The sequence below is a fragment of the Callospermophilus lateralis genome, chromosome 9 (assembly GCF_048772815.1).
Source record: "Callospermophilus lateralis isolate mCalLat2 chromosome 9, mCalLat2.hap1, whole genome shotgun sequence".
Classification (NCBI taxonomy): Eukaryota; Metazoa; Chordata; class Mammalia; order Rodentia; family Sciuridae; genus Callospermophilus; species Callospermophilus lateralis.
In genome coordinates, this window is record NC_135313.1 from 7,998,322 (window position 1) to 8,017,690 (window position 19,369).

Here is a 19,369-nt window from a genome sequence, read left to right on the forward strand (position 1 = left end):
CCAGGGAGATGGCAGGGCTCCCAGGTTGGGTCTCGAATTCTGCCCAGCTGGTGCTGGGGAGCTGGGGATGCTGGCTGGAAATGGGCAGAAGGTCTCCCGAGGGCAAAGGCCACGCCTCTCCTCCTGAGTATGAGGGTGACCAGGAAATGTCTCCTTGCCGGGAGGGCAGTAGTAGGCTCCCCAGCCCTCCCCATGTGGCTCTCCTAGATGAGAAGGGCCCAGATGGTGGGCAGTCACGACCTTACTCCTGGCCGGCCTGGCGGGCAGGTCCCTCCCCAGCTCCCCAGTCGTTCAGTGTCTCGTTGACAACTGTCTCTTCACATCTGTCACCTGCAGCTGCTGGCTGGCAGAGAACGGGAAGCTGGCTGGTCCTCAGGCAACGGGACAGTGACACCCAGGGAGAGAAGCATCCTCACTTCCTGTAGGACTGGCTGCCTGGGGAAGAAGGGCCAGAGCAAGATGCCAGCGCCAAGTGATGCCTGCACAGAACCCCTCTGTGCCACACAATCCCTCTTTCAACCCGCTCATGTCAAACAGAACGAGAACTTTCCCTCCCGGTCCCGACTCCTGGCCAGGGCACGACTTGCTTGGCCACGGCCTCCCCCTACAGGAAGCAGGCCGCCTGGTGGGGCTGCCCGGTTGGGTTGCTGTGAGCTCTGCTGGGTCCACTTCCCGAGAGCTGTGCACACGGCTCAGGCTGCGAGAGGCATCTGGGTGTGCGGCCAGGGCAGCCATCAGCTGCTGGGGTGCTACTGATGTGATGTTGTTACCCGCGCTCTTCTGACCTGGTGTGGCCTGGAAACTGGCAGGGTCAGAGGCCTGACCACTGTCCTCTAGCCGAGCTTTCCCTGGGTCTCCTGTAGCTGCCCTTGGGGCTGGGGGGAGGTAGCCTGGCCTGAACTGAGGCTTCGCTGAGTCTCCCCCAGGAACAGGGGCCCGTGGCCTTGCAGCCTGCAGGTCCTCAGGTGGCCACAATGCCCAGGTCTGGCCAGGGAGGGCTGGGGGCAGTCACGGAAGCGCCTGTCTCTGAGTGTGGCTTATTTCAGGCGGTTTGGGCTTCTTTGCTTTGTTCTTCATTTTCCTCTGAAAAGGTCCAGCTTAGTTGGGGTGCAGAGGTGGTAGGGTGGGGAGTCAACTGGTTGAGGCTGGGAGGGTCATCCTGACAGGGAGCAAAAGGGCAGCAAGGGAGGCCCCAGGACACAGTGGGGACCCTTGGACCCACCCACAACTGGCCCTCCTGGTGGCCCTGCTACCTGGCTTGTGAGGAGTCACCTGCTTCTATTTAAAAAATTTTTTTTAGTTCTACATGGACACAACATTTTTTTGTTTGTTTGTTTATTTTTATGCAGTGCTAAGGATCAAACCCGGTGACTTACATGTGGGAGGCAAGTGCTCTGCCACTGAGTCACAACCTCAGCCCCTCACCTGCTTCTCTTTGACTGTGTCCCCACTGGGACACAGCTGTTGGGCTGAGGCCTGGGTGGGAGGCTCCCAGCACAACATAAGCCTCGTTCCAGGGCCAGCCTCCTCCGCCAGGACAGGCCAGGTTGACCCCGCATGGGGGTTGGTCACTCTGAGCTACTGGCCAGGGCCCAGGCTGACTTACTGTGCAGGCCCCTAGAGGAGGAAGCCGTGGAACCAGGGCGGCTGGCCTTCTGGGGGCCACACGAGGAGAACTGGGGGGTCAGGGCTGATGCCTTTGCCTTGGGCGAGTTCAGCTCGAGGGTCTCTGGAGTGTCGGGGGTCCTTGGCTTGCAGGTGAAAGTCGATGCAAACTCCCTAGGGAAAAAAGTGCAGTTAGAGTCCCCGCTACTGAACCGCAGTTAGGAAGGGGGGAGGAGGGAGGCAGCTGCACCGCTGAGCCCCAACAGGTGCCAGGAAGGCCCTGTCCTAGGCATGGGGTGGGGAGGGTGGCACAGGACACCCACAGGCAAGAATCCCCGCCCTGTGGAGCTCACAGTGTAGGTGACAGGGAGATCATGAAAAGCAAACCCTAAAGGGGGTGAAGGTGGGAAGGGGACAGAGCCTCCGAGAGATGGATGGTGGGAAGGCATGTCAGCAGAACAGGGTCCCCAAAGATGTCTGGGTTTCAAATCATGTTCAATTGCATGACAAAGAGGGATTAAAGTTGAGGAGTGACCTTAGGGCTCCTAAATTTGCAGGCTTGCTGGGGCTGCTAATTAGCCAGGCGTACAGGAGGGAAATTGTCTCGGCTTATCTAGGCAGGCCCAGGTGGTCACAGGCTCCTCCCAGGAGAGAGAGGCAGGTGGCCGGAGGATCAGGGAAAGAGATGGGCTGTGGAAGAAAGGCCCAGGGATGCACGGCCTTCAGAAAAACCTGGTCCTGGCCTATAGGAACTGACGGCCCAAGGTGGAAGGGGTGCCGAGAGACCAGAGGCAGAGAAATCCAGGAGTGCCCCAAATGCAGTGTGCTAGGGACCGATGGCCAGAGCGTGTCTCCGTGGGCAGCAAGACAGAAGGATCCCACATCCTGAGGCAGTAGAAAGTGATTTGTATGCTGAATCACACAAAGGTGGGCCTTGACTCACCGGAATGTCCCTGGTCTTTGTAAAACTATGAGCATGCCCAGTGTGAGGTCAGAAACAGTCGGGCATCTGTGGCTGCACAACATGCTTGGCTGACCATCTTAATGACTGTTTGTCAGAGAGGGCTTGGGATGCGTGTCAGGGTCACCTGGCAGGCCAGCGGCGGTTTTGACCAAGTTTTGACCAACATGGCTCCAGGTCAAGCTGGAGCCCTTCAGCACAGCTGCTGACTTTGAGGACGGAACAAGGGCCACAAGGAGGGCCAAGGAGTACAGGTGGCCTTTAGAAACAGGGGACTGTCCCCCAGAAAGGAATGTATCTATTAACACCCTTTGAATCTGGCCCAGTGACTTCTGCCCTACAGAGCTGCAAGTTAATACACTGGTGTCGCTGAGGTTTCTAAGTGTTGAAATCTGCTTCAGCAGCAGAAGGAAGCTGATTTTAGATGGGGTGCCCAGGAAAGGTCTTGCTGAAAACAAATGAGGGTGAACCCTCAATCCTGCGAGGCAGGCATCACACTTCATTTATAAGATGTACAAATTAAGAGTCCATAGCAGGTAGCTGAGACCAGGGGGACCTTGAAGCCAGCACTTTCCAGGTGCCCACAGGATCTAGCCTGCTGCAGCAGCCTCGCCGGACACGGTGGCCCTGTGTGGGCACTGGCTCCCTCCTCCCGCCAGCAGTGAGATCTTGTGCTGCCTCCCAGCAGGGGTTGGATGTATGGTCTCTCGGGCCCGTCTCGGGCTCTCACCTTGACTTCCCGACTACCTGATGTGCTGATTTACTGACCATGTCTGTGAAGACTTGGAGCCCCCAGAAGTCCTTCAGGTGTGGTCACCACTCCATGAGCTTATGTGGGTGCCTCAGCGTGTGGGCGAGTCTATGCACAGAGGGCTGCTGAGCTGCTGAGGAGAGCCTTCCAGGCAGGACACAGAGGTGCTGGCAGGTTGCAGGGCTCCCACCCTGGGGGCAGGGGCAGGTGTGCAGTGCAGGCCGGGAGAGCGAGACCCAGGACTCCAGCGGGCACACGCAGGAGCCAAGCTCCCTGGAGTGGCCAGTGACCCTCAGGGCTGCCCTTCCTCCCTCCAGCTGTGACTAGATGTGAGCAAGTTCCCTGACACTTGGGCAGCCTCAGTTTCTCTCCTGTAAGATGTCTATGTGATGATTCAGTGATGCACCCTTGTCCCCAAGGCCAGCGCTACATAAAATAAGGGTTACTGTTCTGGGAGCTTCTTTAGAGACAACTGGAATCTCTATGGCATTTCTATATTTCTATATGCTTTTCTCTTTGTATTGAGGATATATCACTTTAATAAGTAGAAAAACAATACTGACAATATCTAAAAAGTCTCTAAGTTCAAATTAGGAAAAGACTGGCATAAAAATGGTCCCTACTTTAGGCCAGAAGCCTTCAGGCCAGATTCAGGAGGACGTGGAGGACATAACTCTACTGCATTTTTTAAAAATTGCAAAATTAAGTCGGGTGCGGTGGCACACACCTATAACCCCAGCTGTTGGAGTCAGGGGCTGAGGCAGGAGGATTTGGGGTTTGAAGCCAGTCTAGACAACTTAGTGAGACTTTGTCTCAAGTTAAATGAAAAGGTCTGGAGATGTGGCCCAGTGGCAGGGCACCCCTGGGTTCAACATTTAGTACAAAACCCCCAACAAGACAGGAACAACTGAGACGCAAGTAAAAAATGACCTCTTCAGAACAGTGGCAACTATCACGGTAGTGGTAAGGGTGGGGCCGAACACTGGGTTACCTGGACAGGTCCCCAGCTGTGGTCTTGGGATAGGGTGGCCAGCCCCGGCCATCCTGGGAGCCATCCAGCACTGGGGGTTCAGGCCCAGGAGGGCTGACTGGATTCACATATGGCACCTTAAAGCCCATGAGCAGTGACATCAGGCAGTGGAGTCAGGGGTCAGCTGAGGGGAGGCAGTGAGAAGCAAGACAGAGAAGGGCTCAGAACCTATAACCCCCCAGCCCCAGAGTGAGCAGGAAAGGGCACTGCCCTTTTGGAGAGCAACTCAGCAAGGTGTCGAAAGCCTTGAGGGGTTGGCTACTCCTACATTTCAACTTGGCTGGACCACAGTAGCCAGATATTGGGTTAAACATCATTCTGGATGTGTCCGTGAAATTGGTTTTTGGATAAGATTAAGATTTAAGCTGGGTGTGCGGTGGTGCATGCCTGTGATCCCAGCTACTTGGGAGAATTAGGCAGAAGGATTGCAAATTCAAGGCCTGTCTTAGTGAGACTCTGCCTCAAAATGAATTTTTTAACAAGGGCTGGGGATGTGGCTCAGTGACAGAGTGTTTACCTAGATGTGAGAGGCCCTGGGTTCAATCCCCAGCACCACACACACAACTAAAGCAAAATTAACATTTTTTTTTTTTTTTAGTTGTCAATGGACCTTTATTTTATTTATTTTTATGGGGTACTGAGGATCAAACCCAGAGCCTCACACATGCTAGGCAGGTGCTCTACCATTGAGCCACAACCCCAGCGCCCAAATTAACATTTCAGTGGTAGACTTCAAATAAAGCAGATCACCCTCCAGAATATGACTGGGCTTCATCTGTTGAAGGGCTGATTAGAAAAAGATGCACCTTCCCAGAGTGGGAAGGAACTCAGCCAGCAGGCGGCCTTTGGGCTTGAATGGCACCTCTTCCTCTAATCTCTGGCCTGCTGGTCTACCCCGTCATATTTTTGGACTTGCCCAGCCCCTCAGTTACATGAACCAATTCCTTCAAGTTCATCTCTCCTCTGCACAGACTGTTCACACCTCAACAGCCACACTCCACTGCCCTGTGCTCTAAGACACAACCCTGGCCGGCTCAGGGAGAGTATCCTCGGACAGGGGCTCCCTCTGGCTGGCTCCTCCCAGTGGCATATGCCATAGCCTTCCTGCTGCAGAGGTGGCCATGTTGACAAGGAGCTGGGCAACTGTCACTGACCTCTGCAGAGTCGAGGGGAAGGACACTGTTGGCAGGATGGACTCCACGTCCCCACCCCAGCATGCTGAGGTAGCCAGAGCCAGGAAATAGCACTGGCCTGGCAGAGAGGCCAGCAGGGCAGAGTGGGGAAAGTAGTTGGAGAGGAAGTCCAGGACGGTGACCACCTTCGACAGAGAAGGCGATTGCTGCAGGAACACACAGCACCCAGTGCCGGAAGTCAGTTTTGCTCTGTGTCAACCGGAAGGTGCCCTGGAGATAGCCGTCAGAGCCGTGGCTGCCTGCACGGGCAGCTCGTCAACAGGCACCTTGTGCAGGAGGAGCAGTAATGGCCGGCAGACTTCATCTGTGCTGGGGTCTGGAACACTGCTGAGTCACACCAGGCCACTGAGCATCCCCGCAGAGTGTGGGGGCACCGTCACCCGTGGGTGCCACACACAGACTGGAGCACTCAGGGCCCCTTGTGGTCTCTGCTCCTGCCCTCCCTCCATCCGGTTTCAACAAAGCCAGAGCGTGGCCGAGCTGGGGGCCAACAGGAGTGGAAGAGAACACACGGGACGAAGGCAGAGGCCCCAAGCTCAGCAGCCATGCCCAGGACGCGCGGGAACAGGGCTGGCCTCCACCTGCTGGGCTGCCTGCTTCCTAAGGGTGGTTCTCCAGCTGGATGGACTCTACCTGTTCCGAGCTGCCATACTTCCTTAGGGGTCACAGGAGAGGGAACATATACAAAAGTAAAGCTCTTTCTCCTTTAAAGTTTTGGATTTCAGCCGGGCGCAGTGGCACCAGCCTCAGCAACTTAGGCCCTAAGCAACTCAGTGGGACCCTGTCTCAATAAATAAAAAAAATGAGCTGGGGAGTGGCTCAGTGGTCAAGTGCCCCTGAGTTCAATCCCCAGCGAAAGAAAGAAAGAAAGAAAGAAAGAAAGAAAGAAAGAAAGAAAGAAAGAAATGAATGAAGTTTTGGACTTCATTACTGTCACTGATGAAGTTCAAGTGGTTGTCAAATGATCAGAAAGGAAGCAAGAATCACTTTAAGAGCCTTACGGATTTGCTGACAGGATTAAGGTGCTACATGGAGACTGAATCAAAAACTGAAAAATGAGAAAAATTTCTTCAGAAAATATTTAGTGGGCCTTTGGAGACTCCACAGCAAACACACTCTCTCTGGTGTGGATATTTCAATGGACTTGGATGTAGCCTCCTTAATTTGTGGCAGTAAACCTTCTTATCTCCAAAGAATGTTGAACTCTACACCCCATCCCATCAATACCTGTGTTTTCCTTCCCTCTACTCTTTTTAATAAAAGCCTCAGTCCTTCAAAAAAAAAAAAAAAAAGTTTGGATTTAGGAACATTTGCATATGTATATGAAGTATCTTGGGGAGGACCTAAGTATAAACACTGACTTCACTCAGGTTTATATATACACCTTATACACACAGCCTAAAGGCAATTTTATGTAGTTTTTAAAAAATATTTATGTGCAGGAAATAGTTTCCTGGTGTGGAATTTTCCACTTTTGGCATTAGTGCTCAAAACATTTCAGATTTTGGAGCTTTTCAAATTTTGGACTTTCTGATTTCAACTTTCACGTCCTGTCTGAGGCAGGACAGAAGTTTGGCGGTGTTTGCTCCAATCCCCACCTGGGCTTGGAGAGGAGAGCTCTGTCTGAGGAGTCGGCTCCCTCCCCCGTCCCCAGGTCATGTGGCAAATGCCTTCTGTCCAGCTGGGGCTGCTCTCTGGGAGTCACAGGGCTCCCTCGGGACCACACCAAGCTGTGGTGGGGGGACAAGAGGGAATGGGAGAGCAAGTCTTTCTCCCTTTTTCTCTGACATGTGTTCTGACAGCCGGGTGTGGGAACACAGAGGTAGTCAACCTGTGTGCGACAACTGTCTTAGAGGACAATGGAGCTGGCTGGGGCAACGTGTCAAAGCAGTGAGCTCTGTGCCCGTGGCAGGGGACTGCACTGCTGGGAGCCTGTGCGATCACGTAGGAGCAAGGGTGTCTAGCTGAGACCTCAGGGGGCTGAAGTCACCCAGCCAAGAGGGGGTTGGGGTAGGGAGAGTGTTCCAGACGGTGTGGGGAGAGGGGAGGGGACACGCTCTCCTTTTCACTCTCTCCCTCCTCGAGAAGAGCCCCTGGAGTCAGAGGACTAAAGACCAGGGTTTGACCACAGGGGACCTATGCCCAGGGAAGCCTGGCCGGCCAGCCGGGAACCCTGCTGAGCGCAGTGAGGGGTTGCTTCCAGGAAGTGGCCCTCAGGCGCCTGCCCATCATGGAAACAGTTATCCCCCAGCGTGAGCTTCATGAAGGAGGAAGGAAGGAGAAAGGACCCCAGGCTGGAGCGCTCTTTCTCTGAGTCTCACAGGAGGATCTGCCTGGCCCTGGCCTGGCCTGGGAGTCTCTCATTCTGAACCTCCTCCCCATTTCAAGAGGGGACCGAAGGCCAAAGAGCCCCTGACCTGGCAGACAAGCTCTCCTTCAGTCACTCAGTCAGGGAAGGGGCCAGGTAGGGGACCTGCAGCCATTGGCCCGGAGGTGGCCAGATGCTGGGACCCAGTGCAGGCTTTGGTCCTCCCACCCGCTCTGGATGGCAGTGTGCCGGGGGCCTCTAGAGCTGGGGGGCTCCTGTTTCTGCAGACAGGGAGGGGAGGGCTGGCTGGCTTCCTGGAGGGAGGCACAGCGACAGTGACCGGGTCCTACTCCCTGCAGACACAGGATGGAAGCCTTCATGGAAGGCCTGGGCCGGCAGCCCCACAACGTCCCTCGAGGCAGAGACTCTGAGGGTGTGTAGGCCACCATATGCGCTAGCCCCGTATTTTGGTGCCCAAGGATGAATTCTCCATCTTGAAGTCACTCTGCTAGCAGGGTGCCTGTGGCCAGGAGGACATGGAATGGGCAGCGGGCGACTGTGGGCTTGGGACAGGCTGGTCTGAGACTGGGCTGCGCCCTCTCCCTGAGCAGGTTTCCTCAGATCAGCAAAGGGAAGGGCGGGACCACCGGACTGCGCGCCTCTGAACCAGAGGAAGAGAAAACCATTTCCCCATTGGGCCTGTTCTGTCCTCGCCACCTTCTCCCCGCCGTGCCAGCGTCTTCAAAAGTGAAAAGCAAAGATAGGATGCCGCCCCCACGTCGCCCCGAATCACACGTCCCCGGAACAGGTTCGCCCAGTGGTCCCTGAAACTGGTCTCTGGGGCATGTCCAAGAGGGTTGCCCCTTGGCAGCATCCCATGGGTGCCCCGTCTCTGTTTCAGGACCTGGAGAAAGCTCCCTGGCTCTCGTTGTCTGAGGCCAGGCCAGGGGAGCCTCCCCAGGCCTGGTGGGTGCTGTCTGTCCTGGGTCCTCCTCCAGGAGCCAGGTGACTGATGAGACCAGGCCCATGACACCCCATCCCCTTACCTGACGGGCTCTCTGCTGCCAGGGTCCTGGGACACATCCTTCAGCCAGCTGTGGGCCGCTGTGGGGAACAGGCGAGGCTCCTCCTGAGGTCCAGCGGGCAGCCGCCCTCCTGCACTGCCGTCCATGGCTGCTGGGGAGGAGACGAGAGCTCAGTCACACCTGCCCTGGCCTCTCTGCGGTGTCTTTCCTGGCTGGGCTGCAAAGCCACGGCGAGCGCACCCCCAGGCCAGGCCCTCAGCTCCCAGAGCCAGAGATGGGACACCTGGGAGTTTGGGTCAGAGGGGCACAGCACAAGAGGCTCCCTGGTTCTTCTCGCCCCACCCCAGGGGAAAGCTGTCGAACACAGAGTTGTCTCCCCGCATCCTCACCGCATGGCTCCCCGAGGAGCTCCGAAGCACATTTGCTTCTCTGAAACTCAAGTGTAACTGGCCTCCTGTGTTTTGATGCTCTAAACCTGGCAATCCCAGAGGTGGACACTCCTTACCACCCTCCCTGCCTGAAGCCCTCAGTGCACCCATGGGTGCCAGCCAGGGCCCAGGTCCAGGTCCTGGCCACCAGGCCACTTAGGAGATCTGCATGGGGAAGCAGATGGAGAAGTCCGGTGCTGCAGGGCCTGACCTGGACCCTCGTGGAGGACGCTGTTTGCTCTTTGTGCAGCAGGGAAGGAAGTCCCAACACAGAACACTGTGTTTGGGACAACGTGCTGTCAGAACAGTAGCAGGCACATTTCCTTGTCCCTTTGACAAGAAATCACTCCCTGGTTGGTGCAGGGTCGAGCTACGTGGCAGTTTCTGGACTCTTGGTGTCTTGACTTCCAGAAGATGGTCTGTTTGTGCCACCTCTGGCCCATGCTGACCGTCGTATGTAAACTGGCACACGCCCACTTTGAGAGCTATTTTTGCTGCGCAATAAAGCAGACGCTGTTCTCTGAAACCATCTGGGGGGGGTTTTCTCCGCGCCCTCCAGCTCCCCACAGTCGATGCTGGAGGGATAAGCCCCCAGCAACCCTGGGGTTGGGCCTGTTTCGATATTTCACCCACCATGCACCCCTTCTTCCCCAGCCCCACCCCTCTTTAAGTCCTACAGCCAAAGGGGTCCTGTCACTTTGGAATGACCCTATGACAGGGTCTGAATTCGTAGTTAGTTGTGTCTCCTTTCTTTTTTTTCTTCTTCAGTACTGAAGATGGAACACAGGGCTTTTTACCAAGAAGATACATCCCAGCTCTTTATATTTCTTATTTTGACACAGGATCTCACTAAGTTGCTCAGGCTGACCTCTAACGTGTGATCCTCCTGCCTCAGCCTCCCAAGTCGCCAAGATGACAGGCGTGTGCCACTGCACCAGGCATCCCTGCTCCTTAATCCAAGTTCCTCTTGGCTCTTCCACTTAGAAAACACCTCAGCTCTATCCTGAGCATAAAGGAATCTTCCCTGCAGTTTTCCTTGGACCCGGTGCAAGGTCTTTGGCTTCCAGATAATTTTATTTTGACTTAAAACAAAAAACTCACTTCTGCCAGGCATAATCCTGTAATCCTAGCCACTCGGGAGGTTAAGGCAGGAGGATCAAGTTGGAGGCCAGCCTCAGCAATTTAGCCAGACATTCAGCAACTTAGAGAGACCTTGTCTCAAAATAAAATTTAAAAATAAATAGAAGGGCTGGAGGTGTAGCTCAGTGCAGAGCATCTGTGAGTTTGCTCCCCAGTACCTCAGGGGAGAATCATTCCTGATATGGAGCCTGACGGGTGGCTTTATTTCAGTCCACTCTGAAGTTTCTACCTGGAACTAGAGTCTCCGTCTGGAACCAGCATTTCCAGCTTCTCGGATCCCATCTTCGTGGGCCCACTCCCTGGCGTGAGCGCTCTGCTCAGGGCATTCAGGATAAGGCCCAGGAGACAAAGCCCGAGCAGGACAGGTGCTTCTTGAGCAGGACTGCACTTGAGGGCTGGGTGCACGGGGCTTCCCGAGCACTCCGCCAGCTGCGGAGGCTGGTGGCGCCCAGTCCCCTGGGCCAGCTGGGCCAACAGCTCCTGGGTGAGGAGCAGCCCTGGGCTCCTCTGAGCCCCCGGAGGCCCCCTGGGCTCAATCCCCTTCCTGCACTCACCCTGCCACATGCCACCTTGTGGACACTGGGGTTCCACCAAAGAGAAACGGACCCATGGACAGAGCAGGAGCCAGGAGGAGGGCCCACGGGGAGCGGGGCCTACGGGGAGGGGGCACCAGGGTTCCTAGGACAGAATCCAGATATTCACGGTAAGTCCCGGGAGATGGGAAAGAACATTCCTCAGGCCACTGGCTTGTACGATTCCAAGCCGATTCCCTGGTTTTTCCCTTGGGAATGATTTCCTTTGGGCCCTCTAGGAGGCTGAGACCTTTGCTTAAAAGGAAAGGTCCATCTTGGCCCGTGTGGAACCGATCAAGCCCCCTGCGGGGCCCACCCACTGCGCTGAAGGGCTGCCCCTCCACCTGGCGTCGAGGGTCCTACAGAACAACTCCACGTGCAGACACAGGAGGGATCCCGGAGGCTCTGTAGGTGGGGCCTGCTTCCCAGCGCAGCGGGGACACCTGGGGGAGTAGCCCGCGGGCTAGCTGTGTCTGGGGACAAGTGAGAGGAAGGGCTGGAGAATAGGCCTGTGTGGACATCAGCTCGGGAGGACGGACCCTGCCGCCCTGCCCTGCCATCAGCCATGGCACCTTGTCCAGGAGCCCAGACGGCCTCACTCCTGGCTCAGCACAGCCTCACAGGCACAGACACCGAGGCCGGTTGCCATCCCTCCCTCAGGCCCAGGCTGGTGACAGCAGCAAGAGATGAGGTCAGGAGACCAACAGAACAACCGGCCTCAGTCCTCCCAGAGGTGAGGGGTTGGTTTGAACACGCGTAGAGGAAGAGCGAGTGTACCCCAGGGACAGAGCCACCGCCTGGAGGGACAGCCTGGAGGTGGGCTGCTCCGGGGGAGGACTTGAACCCGGGTGCAGGCCTGAGGTCAGGAGCAGGCTCGGCAGGCCCAGGCGAGAGCAGGGAACCTTCCCGGTCCCAGGCAGGGGACAGACAGGGCTGAGGCTGAGTGTCACGGGGCCCAGGGAGGTGGGAGAGCTGGTGGGCTAGGGGCAGGCTGCGCGCTGGCTGGATGCCCACCAGACTGGGCAAATAGGGGCAGGCGCAAGGAGGGGCACGGGGAAGGCGGACTCGGCATCCTGCCGCTGCTCCTGCCAGAAGGACTGGGGAGATCAGCTGCTCCCTCCTCAGGCCAGAGTCTGGGAACTGCATGTGACCTCAGGGCTGCGTCCCCTGGTAGGTACCCACCATGTTCATGGGAGGAATTAGGATCTATCAGGGTCCCATCTTTTTCAGGGCTGAAATCAACTATAGTTGAAAATAACAGTATTGTCAATGCCGTGGCACCAGCAAAAGCCACACTCGGACATTTCTGTGCATGACGTGCTCACAGGCCTCCACCCTCAGGTGGCAGCACAGTAAATCTCTCCAAAGGAACCAACAGGGGCTGCGGTGAGACCCTGGGCGGAGCACCTGCCTGGCACGCATGAGGCCCTGAATTTGATCCCCTGCACTGCAAAACAAAAATGAAACCATCATATTTATAATTAAGACTCACAGGGAGCCTGGGTGGTCCTGAGAAGCTGTCACCCTGAATGTAGCTCACAGGCTTCCCAAGGTCCAGGCCTACGGAGCCGGGAAGCACTTGTAACTCCACGGCATTCGATCAAACTGGCCAACATCCTGAGATGACCTAAGACCTCCACCCTGGCAGCAGAGGCCTCTGGGAGAATCACTGAGCTGATTCCTTTATGAAGGTGCCTTAACAGTCACAACTGAAAACACAACGTAATTGAGGCTCTAGGTCGGAGGACTTTAGGAACTGCTCGTAATCAAGAGCCTCTGCCGGGCACGGTGTGCACACCTGTGACCCCAGCTACCGGGGAGGCTGAGGCAGGAAGATCGAAAGGCCAGCCTTGTCAAGACCTTGCTCAACCTGTAAGAAGGGCTGGAGCGTAGCCCAGTGGTACAGCCCTTGTCTAGCATGCAAGAGGCCCTGGTTCAATTCCCGGTACTGGGGGAAAAAAAAAAAGAGAGAGAAGCCAAGAAATCAGTCTCTCAAAGTCCCCCCAAATGGCCCTGCTGTCTTCGGCCTCACAAACAGCCCGTCACCCTGACCCTGGTCAGAGCCTGAGTCCAGCTCTGAGCAGATCCTCCAAGTCCTCAGATGCTCCTCATCCCGGGGCTCTGACCCGCTCCTCTGTTGTTTTCCTATTTGAATGGAAATTAGAGTCTTATCTGGACTGCCCACCATCTTTTTAATTTCCTCTCGAAAATTAAAAAAAATACTTTGTGCATTTCTCATTCAAAATACTTATTTTTTTTGGCATCCAAAAAATACTCTTGTCCCCCATCAGTCTCTGGTTAACCCAGCTGGAGGCTTCGAAGCCCATTTGGGTCCCAGGGTTGTCTGGCTGCTGGGTGCCCTGACTTGGCGCAGCTTCTTGGACACGGCGGCCCATCTGGGCACCAGAATCCGAGACCTTGGCCATGGATCTACGTTGCTACGGTTTGAATGTGGGTTGAGTGGGTCCCCCAAGGGCTCACAGGCTGGAAGCTCAGTCCCCCATGTGGTAATGTGGAGGTGGTGGGCCCACGAGAGGTGTGGTCTAGGGCAAGGTCAGGGGGCACTACCCGGACCTGAGGGTTTAAAGACGTTCTCATGGGATCCACTTAATTCCACCTGGAGTGGGTTTTAAAAAGAGCAAGACTGGCCCTTCCCAGCCTCTGCTTCCTGTCTTGCCATGTGATCTCTCCCTCTTGAGTGCCCCACCATGATGTCACCTACCATGTTGACCCAGCCACCAGGGCCCCACCCGAGGCTGAACCAATGGGGCCACCTGATCTTGGACTTTCAGCCTCCCAAACTTAGTTAAGTAGACCTCTCCTAACGTGTCCAGCCTCAGGTGTCCAGTTATAGCAGCGGGAGTTGGTTAAGGCAGACAAGTGTTCTGAGATCCTGACTCCAAAGTCTCAACATGAAACCTCAGTTCCACGGCTCCTCCAGGAGCCTCCAGATGTGGGTGACAGATACTATACTCCAGGAAGGGGAGCTGGAGGATCAGCCGCCTCAGGGCTGGCTGTGTGATCCCAGGTCCCCAGCCTGCAGGCCCTGGGGCTGTGGCTGAGGTCAGAGGGCTTTCCAGGAGCAGGCCTGCACCTGCGACTCCTGCTGTTGCTTCATTGGGATTCTAGATGTCACCAGGCCCAGAACTGCCCTGCAAGCAGCGGTGTTCTTACATGAAGAAGTTGTGTGGCACTCAGGGACACCAGGCTTGGCCTCCTTGCAGATGGCCAGGTGAGCGGTGAACAGGGCCTGCAGGCTGCCATTTCTGGCCTGTTGGCCACTCTGCAGAGAAACCAGATGCTCTTCCATCCTGCAGAAAAACATGAATAAAAGCAATAAATACAGATAGCTGGGGGGCACTGGCTGCTGGCCACCTGTAGCATCATAAACAAATCCAGGTGGTGGCCGTGCCTGAAATTCTTTTGTTACATTGATATTTTTAAAACCCTTCTGAGGGTGTTGGCGGAAACCAGGAAGTCCTGTGCAGAGTGACCTTACCTTGCTCCTGTTGGCCCTGCTGGGAGTTGCTAGTGCTACAAGGTGTTGTATGTTTCTAACATGTAAATATGTCTTATGGCTTTGGGTGACGCAAGCCCGTGAGAGTTCAACCAAAGAGCTTAAGGCACAAATCTGTTTCTTCTCCAAGGACGCAGCAGATGCAGGAAAGAATGAACCCAATTAGAGAAGCAATGACCGCTGTCACGTCAGCCGAGAGCAGCAGCAGGCAAGAGCAGAATCTTCCACCACCACCTGAACAACGCGGCAGGGTGGCCCCTGAGCTGACGTCCGCACCCAGAGCGGTGGAGATGGCTGTCTGCTCTGCCAGACGTGCGTGACGGGCACCTCACTGCGCCAGGACCAGTCAGTAAGAGGTGCAAGCTGGACTGAGCTCTCAGAGGGCAGGTTCCTGGGGGTCCTCCATGGGCTCCAGGAGGGCTCTCCACGTGCCTCAGTAACAGAGCATGTGCTCCACCAAGGAGGAGACCGAAGCCACCACTCAACAAGGGCCTGATGGGGACACTTGGTGACAAGCCTGTGCCTGCCCAGGGCTAGACTCTGGAGTGGCTTTCTTAGATGTCCAGTCTTTAAGGCTAGACCCGAGAGTGACACAAGGAGACACAGCAGCAGCCCAAGGGGTGGGGAAGGCTGCTCTGCTGTGTCCAACTCAGAACTGGGGGTTCCTGGGGTCCATAAGGGGAACGTCATCTAGCAGGGGGAGCACTGAGCAAGGTGACCTGCTGCCTTGTCACAGAAAGATTTAAGGCACCACAAAAAAATGTCGGCTGCCTCTCCCCCCAAAAGGCCTAAGATGGCAGTGGGGTGAGGGGTCCCCTGGGGAGCTTCGAGGCTGGGATGGTGGTGGTGAAGACCCTGCAGCCCCGGCCAGGACAGGCAGACTTGGTCCACCTCTGTTCATGGTCGTGGGAGAAGTGCCTGGAGCCCCTGGGGCTGAGGGGAGAACTATGGCTCAGGGGGAGGCCAGTGTGGGCCAGAGAGCGGGGCTGGAGCGAAGGGCCAGGCCTCAGCTGCACTGTCCCCGGGTCCACGCCATTCCCTGAGGCAGGGGGCGCAGAGATGGCCATGCTGCTCTAGGAAATGCTGAATGGGCGTGCTGGGGACACAAACAGCAAGTCCAGGCTGGCTCTGGGCGCCATCGGTGTGTGGTGGTATCGGGGAACAGGCGGGAGGGAATGAAGGCCTCGGGAGGAGGGGTGAGAGGCAGAGGGCCAGCCCGCAGGGCAGGGGCAGTGGCCACTGTGAGAGCACATGGGGCCCGGAGGATCCTCAGGTGGGGGACTGTTGGGTCACCTGGCGGCAATTCCTTCCAGACGTCACTGTCCCACCTCCCAGGGCTGTGAACAGGGAAGGGTCAGGACGAGCCAGAGAAGGCCTGAGGGTGAGGGAAGTGGCCACTGAAGCACGTTGACAGGTCTAAGCAACAAGTAGGAGGGAGCAGGAGGCAGAGCCAAAGAGGCGTCGGGGGGTTAGGCCTGCTGGGGGACTCCAGCACCAGGAGGCCAGGCTGAGGCCGGGCCGAGGGAGGCAGAGAGCCAGCACAGCGTGGGCCAAAATGCCAGTGTTTTCTTACAACCTCTGCTCATCATGAACCATCAGATCAGCAGGGGTAACGTGCAGAATGCCCTGGCGTCCCCACGCCTAAACACACAGTTGATCTTCTTAAAAAAATGCAACTAAGTTGGGAGCCATGGTGCATGACTGTAATCCCAGGCACTCAGGAGGCTGAGGCAGGAGGATCCCAAGTTCCAGGCCAGCTTGGGGAACTTAGTGAGACGCTGACTTAAAATAAAATTTAGGAAGGGCAGGGGATGTGGCTCAGTGGTAGAGTGCTTGCCTAGCATGTGTGAGGCCCTGGGGTCCATTCTCAGTACTGAAACAAAACAAAACAAAACAAACAACAACAACAAAAAAGCAAATACATACAGAATACTAAGCTGGGATCACTATAAATGGCCCACATGACTATTTCACACCTTTTCCATTCAGCAACATATTGTGAGTCTCCTCATTTCTAATACTGTCTTGTCTGGATATAATTTGCATAATCAACCTCCTATTTTGGCGTGTAGATTACTTCTGATTTTCTAAGTCATACTTCAATAAATACCATTGTTTATACTTATGAACTTCTGATTACTTCTCAGCATCAAATTACAGAAGTGGAATTAGTATTCCTAAAGCACTAGTGTCTTGATATTATCAGAAGGAAGATTCCAGACCTACCCCCACCCCTGGCAACACTGAGTTACCTGGGGGTGCTGGTTGGACACTCACACAGACTTCCTGGAGGTGAGCTGGAGACACGGAGAAGCTAAGAATCCTGCCCCCAGCACTCTGAGGCCCTCCTGGGTCTCCCACAGACTAGACTCTCCATCTCCTTCCTTACCGCGGGGTGCCGTGTGTGCCTCTGAGGGCAGAAATCCCATCTCATTTGTCTTTGTGGCTCCAGCACTGAGCACCCCGTCCCCCAGAGGTGACGAAGATGTTTGTGGAATCAGTCAGATGGAGGGAGCTGGGGACCGCCACGACTTAGTTACAGGCAGGGCCATTGATTAGAAGGTGCTCTCATGACTGGGCAGGTGCACCCCAGCCAATCACCTCCATGGGACAATGCTCCGTGGGGAAGCACATTGCTCACAGGCTAAAATCGGCACTTAGTAATTCCACATATTTACAGGGCACAAGCTACATTTCAATACATGCAGACAGTGAAATAAGCCCAACAGGGAAGTTGGCAGATCACCTCATTCTAAGGATAAAGAAGCACATTGAAAGTCTGCAACCTTCTTCCAAATAGTTTGGAAAAAAAAAAAATTCAAAAAAGTATAGGTGTGTAATTATGAATCACACACAGAGAAAGCAAGCGAGGGAGCCAGAAATTATGAACTGAAAGTTCTTCACCGTAATATTCTTTGAAACTTGTCTATAGGTTAAAAAATACTGGTTATATGTTGGAGAGAGAAAAGGGCACAATACTAGTTTGCATATCAGTAATCAAAAATAAAAGCCTAGAAATAGAAGCACATGGTGACTAATTTTGAAATCTAATCAGACAGATCTCAGAGCACTGATTTGGCATAGGCTTTGACATATTTACAGGGCAAACCCCAGATGGGCAACAGAACTTGGCAAGAGCTGGTGCTGGGGACACCAGTGTCCCCAGTAGCTGTGGCAAAGAGCTCACCAGGGCAGGCATTTCCACATTTTATTTGTGGCTAAATCCCCAGTGGCTGATTGCTTATTATAAAATTACCATGGACTACCACTGGAAAGAGCGGGACTTCCCAGCCGTGGGGCAGCTGGGTGAAACGTGGCACAGTTACGATGGCCACCGTAAGGCGATGGACACGGGGTTTGCTGGCTCTCTGAACCCTCAGCCCCCTCCATGTGTTCCTCTGCAGTATTCTCTAGACAGGGAAAGAGGCTGCCCCCCACAGAAGGGGACTGTCTCCTGCCCACTGAACTGCCCATCTCGGGCTCCCCAAGCCACAGGGGAGGGGCCCCAGGCCTTCCAGGGAGGCCGCTGGCTCTGAGGAGGAGCCCGACATTTTATTCCTGTCCAGGGAGGGACTCCGGCAGTTCCTGCTCCACTGGTTTTTTGCTGGGCTGGGGATGGAGCTCGGGCCTCACGCGTTACCTGGCACCTCTGCCACTGAGCTCTGCCCAGTCCATACGGCTGCTTGAACGAGGTCATCTTAGATGGACCTGGAGTCCTCAACTGGGACAGAGGCCACAAACACAACAACATAAGCCCGTCCACGTGGCCCCACATTCCTTCTGGCTCTGCCTCTGAAATGACCCTGGCCAACGCTCATCTTCAGAAGTGGCCCTGGAGATACTATAAACCAGCCCCCCACTTCTCTTTCTGGAGGGAGAAACCTGGGTGTAGGGAGGAGGGGGTCTCAACCTCTTTCTTTCCAAAACCCCTCACAAGATAAATGATATAAGAGATAAAGGATTTCCAGTATGAATGCTTTATTTTGCATTTTTAAATATACACATCTTACACGCCAGTTAATCAAAGTGAAGCTTAAGAAAATAAACTCCCGCCTCCTTTAGCCTGGACTTACACTGGGCACCCGGTCCTGTGGCCACTGGGGGTGACAGGCCGGCGCAGGGGTTCATCCCCACTGCACTGCACGCTGGCCAGCCCCCTCCGCCGTGCCTTTCCGGTGTTGGTCATGATCTGGTGGAAGAAGAGGAAACATGGCTGGAGACAGCATTCCTTGAGCGCTGACCTAGAAGCAGAACTTACCACATGGAATCAAACAATCTCCAGAAATCAGGTCACAGGTTACTCAGGTAAGCCGAAATTTTTTGGGAAAAGTCCTTTTAGGTTTGCATACGATAGCACTCAGCAGAATAATGTTTTTAAAAAATCCAAACATAGGAAGAGGAAGAAAACAGTTGACTACAGCAATTTATCACATCTCTGCAAAGTAACGGTCTTCTGAAAGTGAGAAGAAAGGCCAGATTTGACTTCACAAAAAATTAACATATCCATGTGTGTAGTATATTAAAAATGAGCCAGTTAATAGGTGAACGAGCAACCCAGAGAAATATATGCAGCAAATTCAATAACAAAAAGGTTAACATCTTCATTATGTAAGCAACTCCTACAAATTAGTAAACACTAAACAACTGGGCAAAGAATTCACACAGCTGAGTCACAAAATAGGAAAACCACCAGTAAAATCAAATAATGACCAACTTTAGGAATAATTAGAAACTACTGCTTGACCAAAAAGATACCACCCTTCAACTCTGTGTGTGAATGACAGATAGACCCAGCCACCGCCTGGAAATGTAGTTTGCAACACCAGACCACTGCAGTTT

At 54.7% G+C, this 19,369-nt stretch overlaps 1 protein-coding gene across 2 annotated transcripts in view; it reads right to left on the minus strand.

The window, feature by feature from the left end:
• Positions 1–350: 350 nt before the first annotated feature.
• Positions 351–19,369, minus strand: part of Armc9 (armadillo repeat containing 9) — a 120,956-nt gene continuing 101,937 nt past the window's right edge. The window contains exons 21-25 of one of the 2 annotated variants that reach the window (XM_076865630.2): positions 18,604–18,719; positions 14,188–14,324; positions 8,895–9,021; positions 1,607–1,779; positions 351–435 (exon numbers count right to left, since the gene is read on the minus strand). In XM_076865630.2, the coding sequence (XP_076721745.1) occupies positions 413–435; positions 1,607–1,779; positions 8,895–9,021; positions 14,188–14,324; positions 18,604–18,719 (576 nt within the window). In that variant the 3' untranslated portion in view covers positions 351–412. Of the gene's footprint in view, positions 436–1,606; positions 1,780–8,894; positions 9,022–13,101; positions 13,159–14,187; positions 14,325–18,603; positions 18,720–19,369 lie in introns of those variants that run through there. The other variant, XM_076865631.2, reaches the window with a different exon arrangement.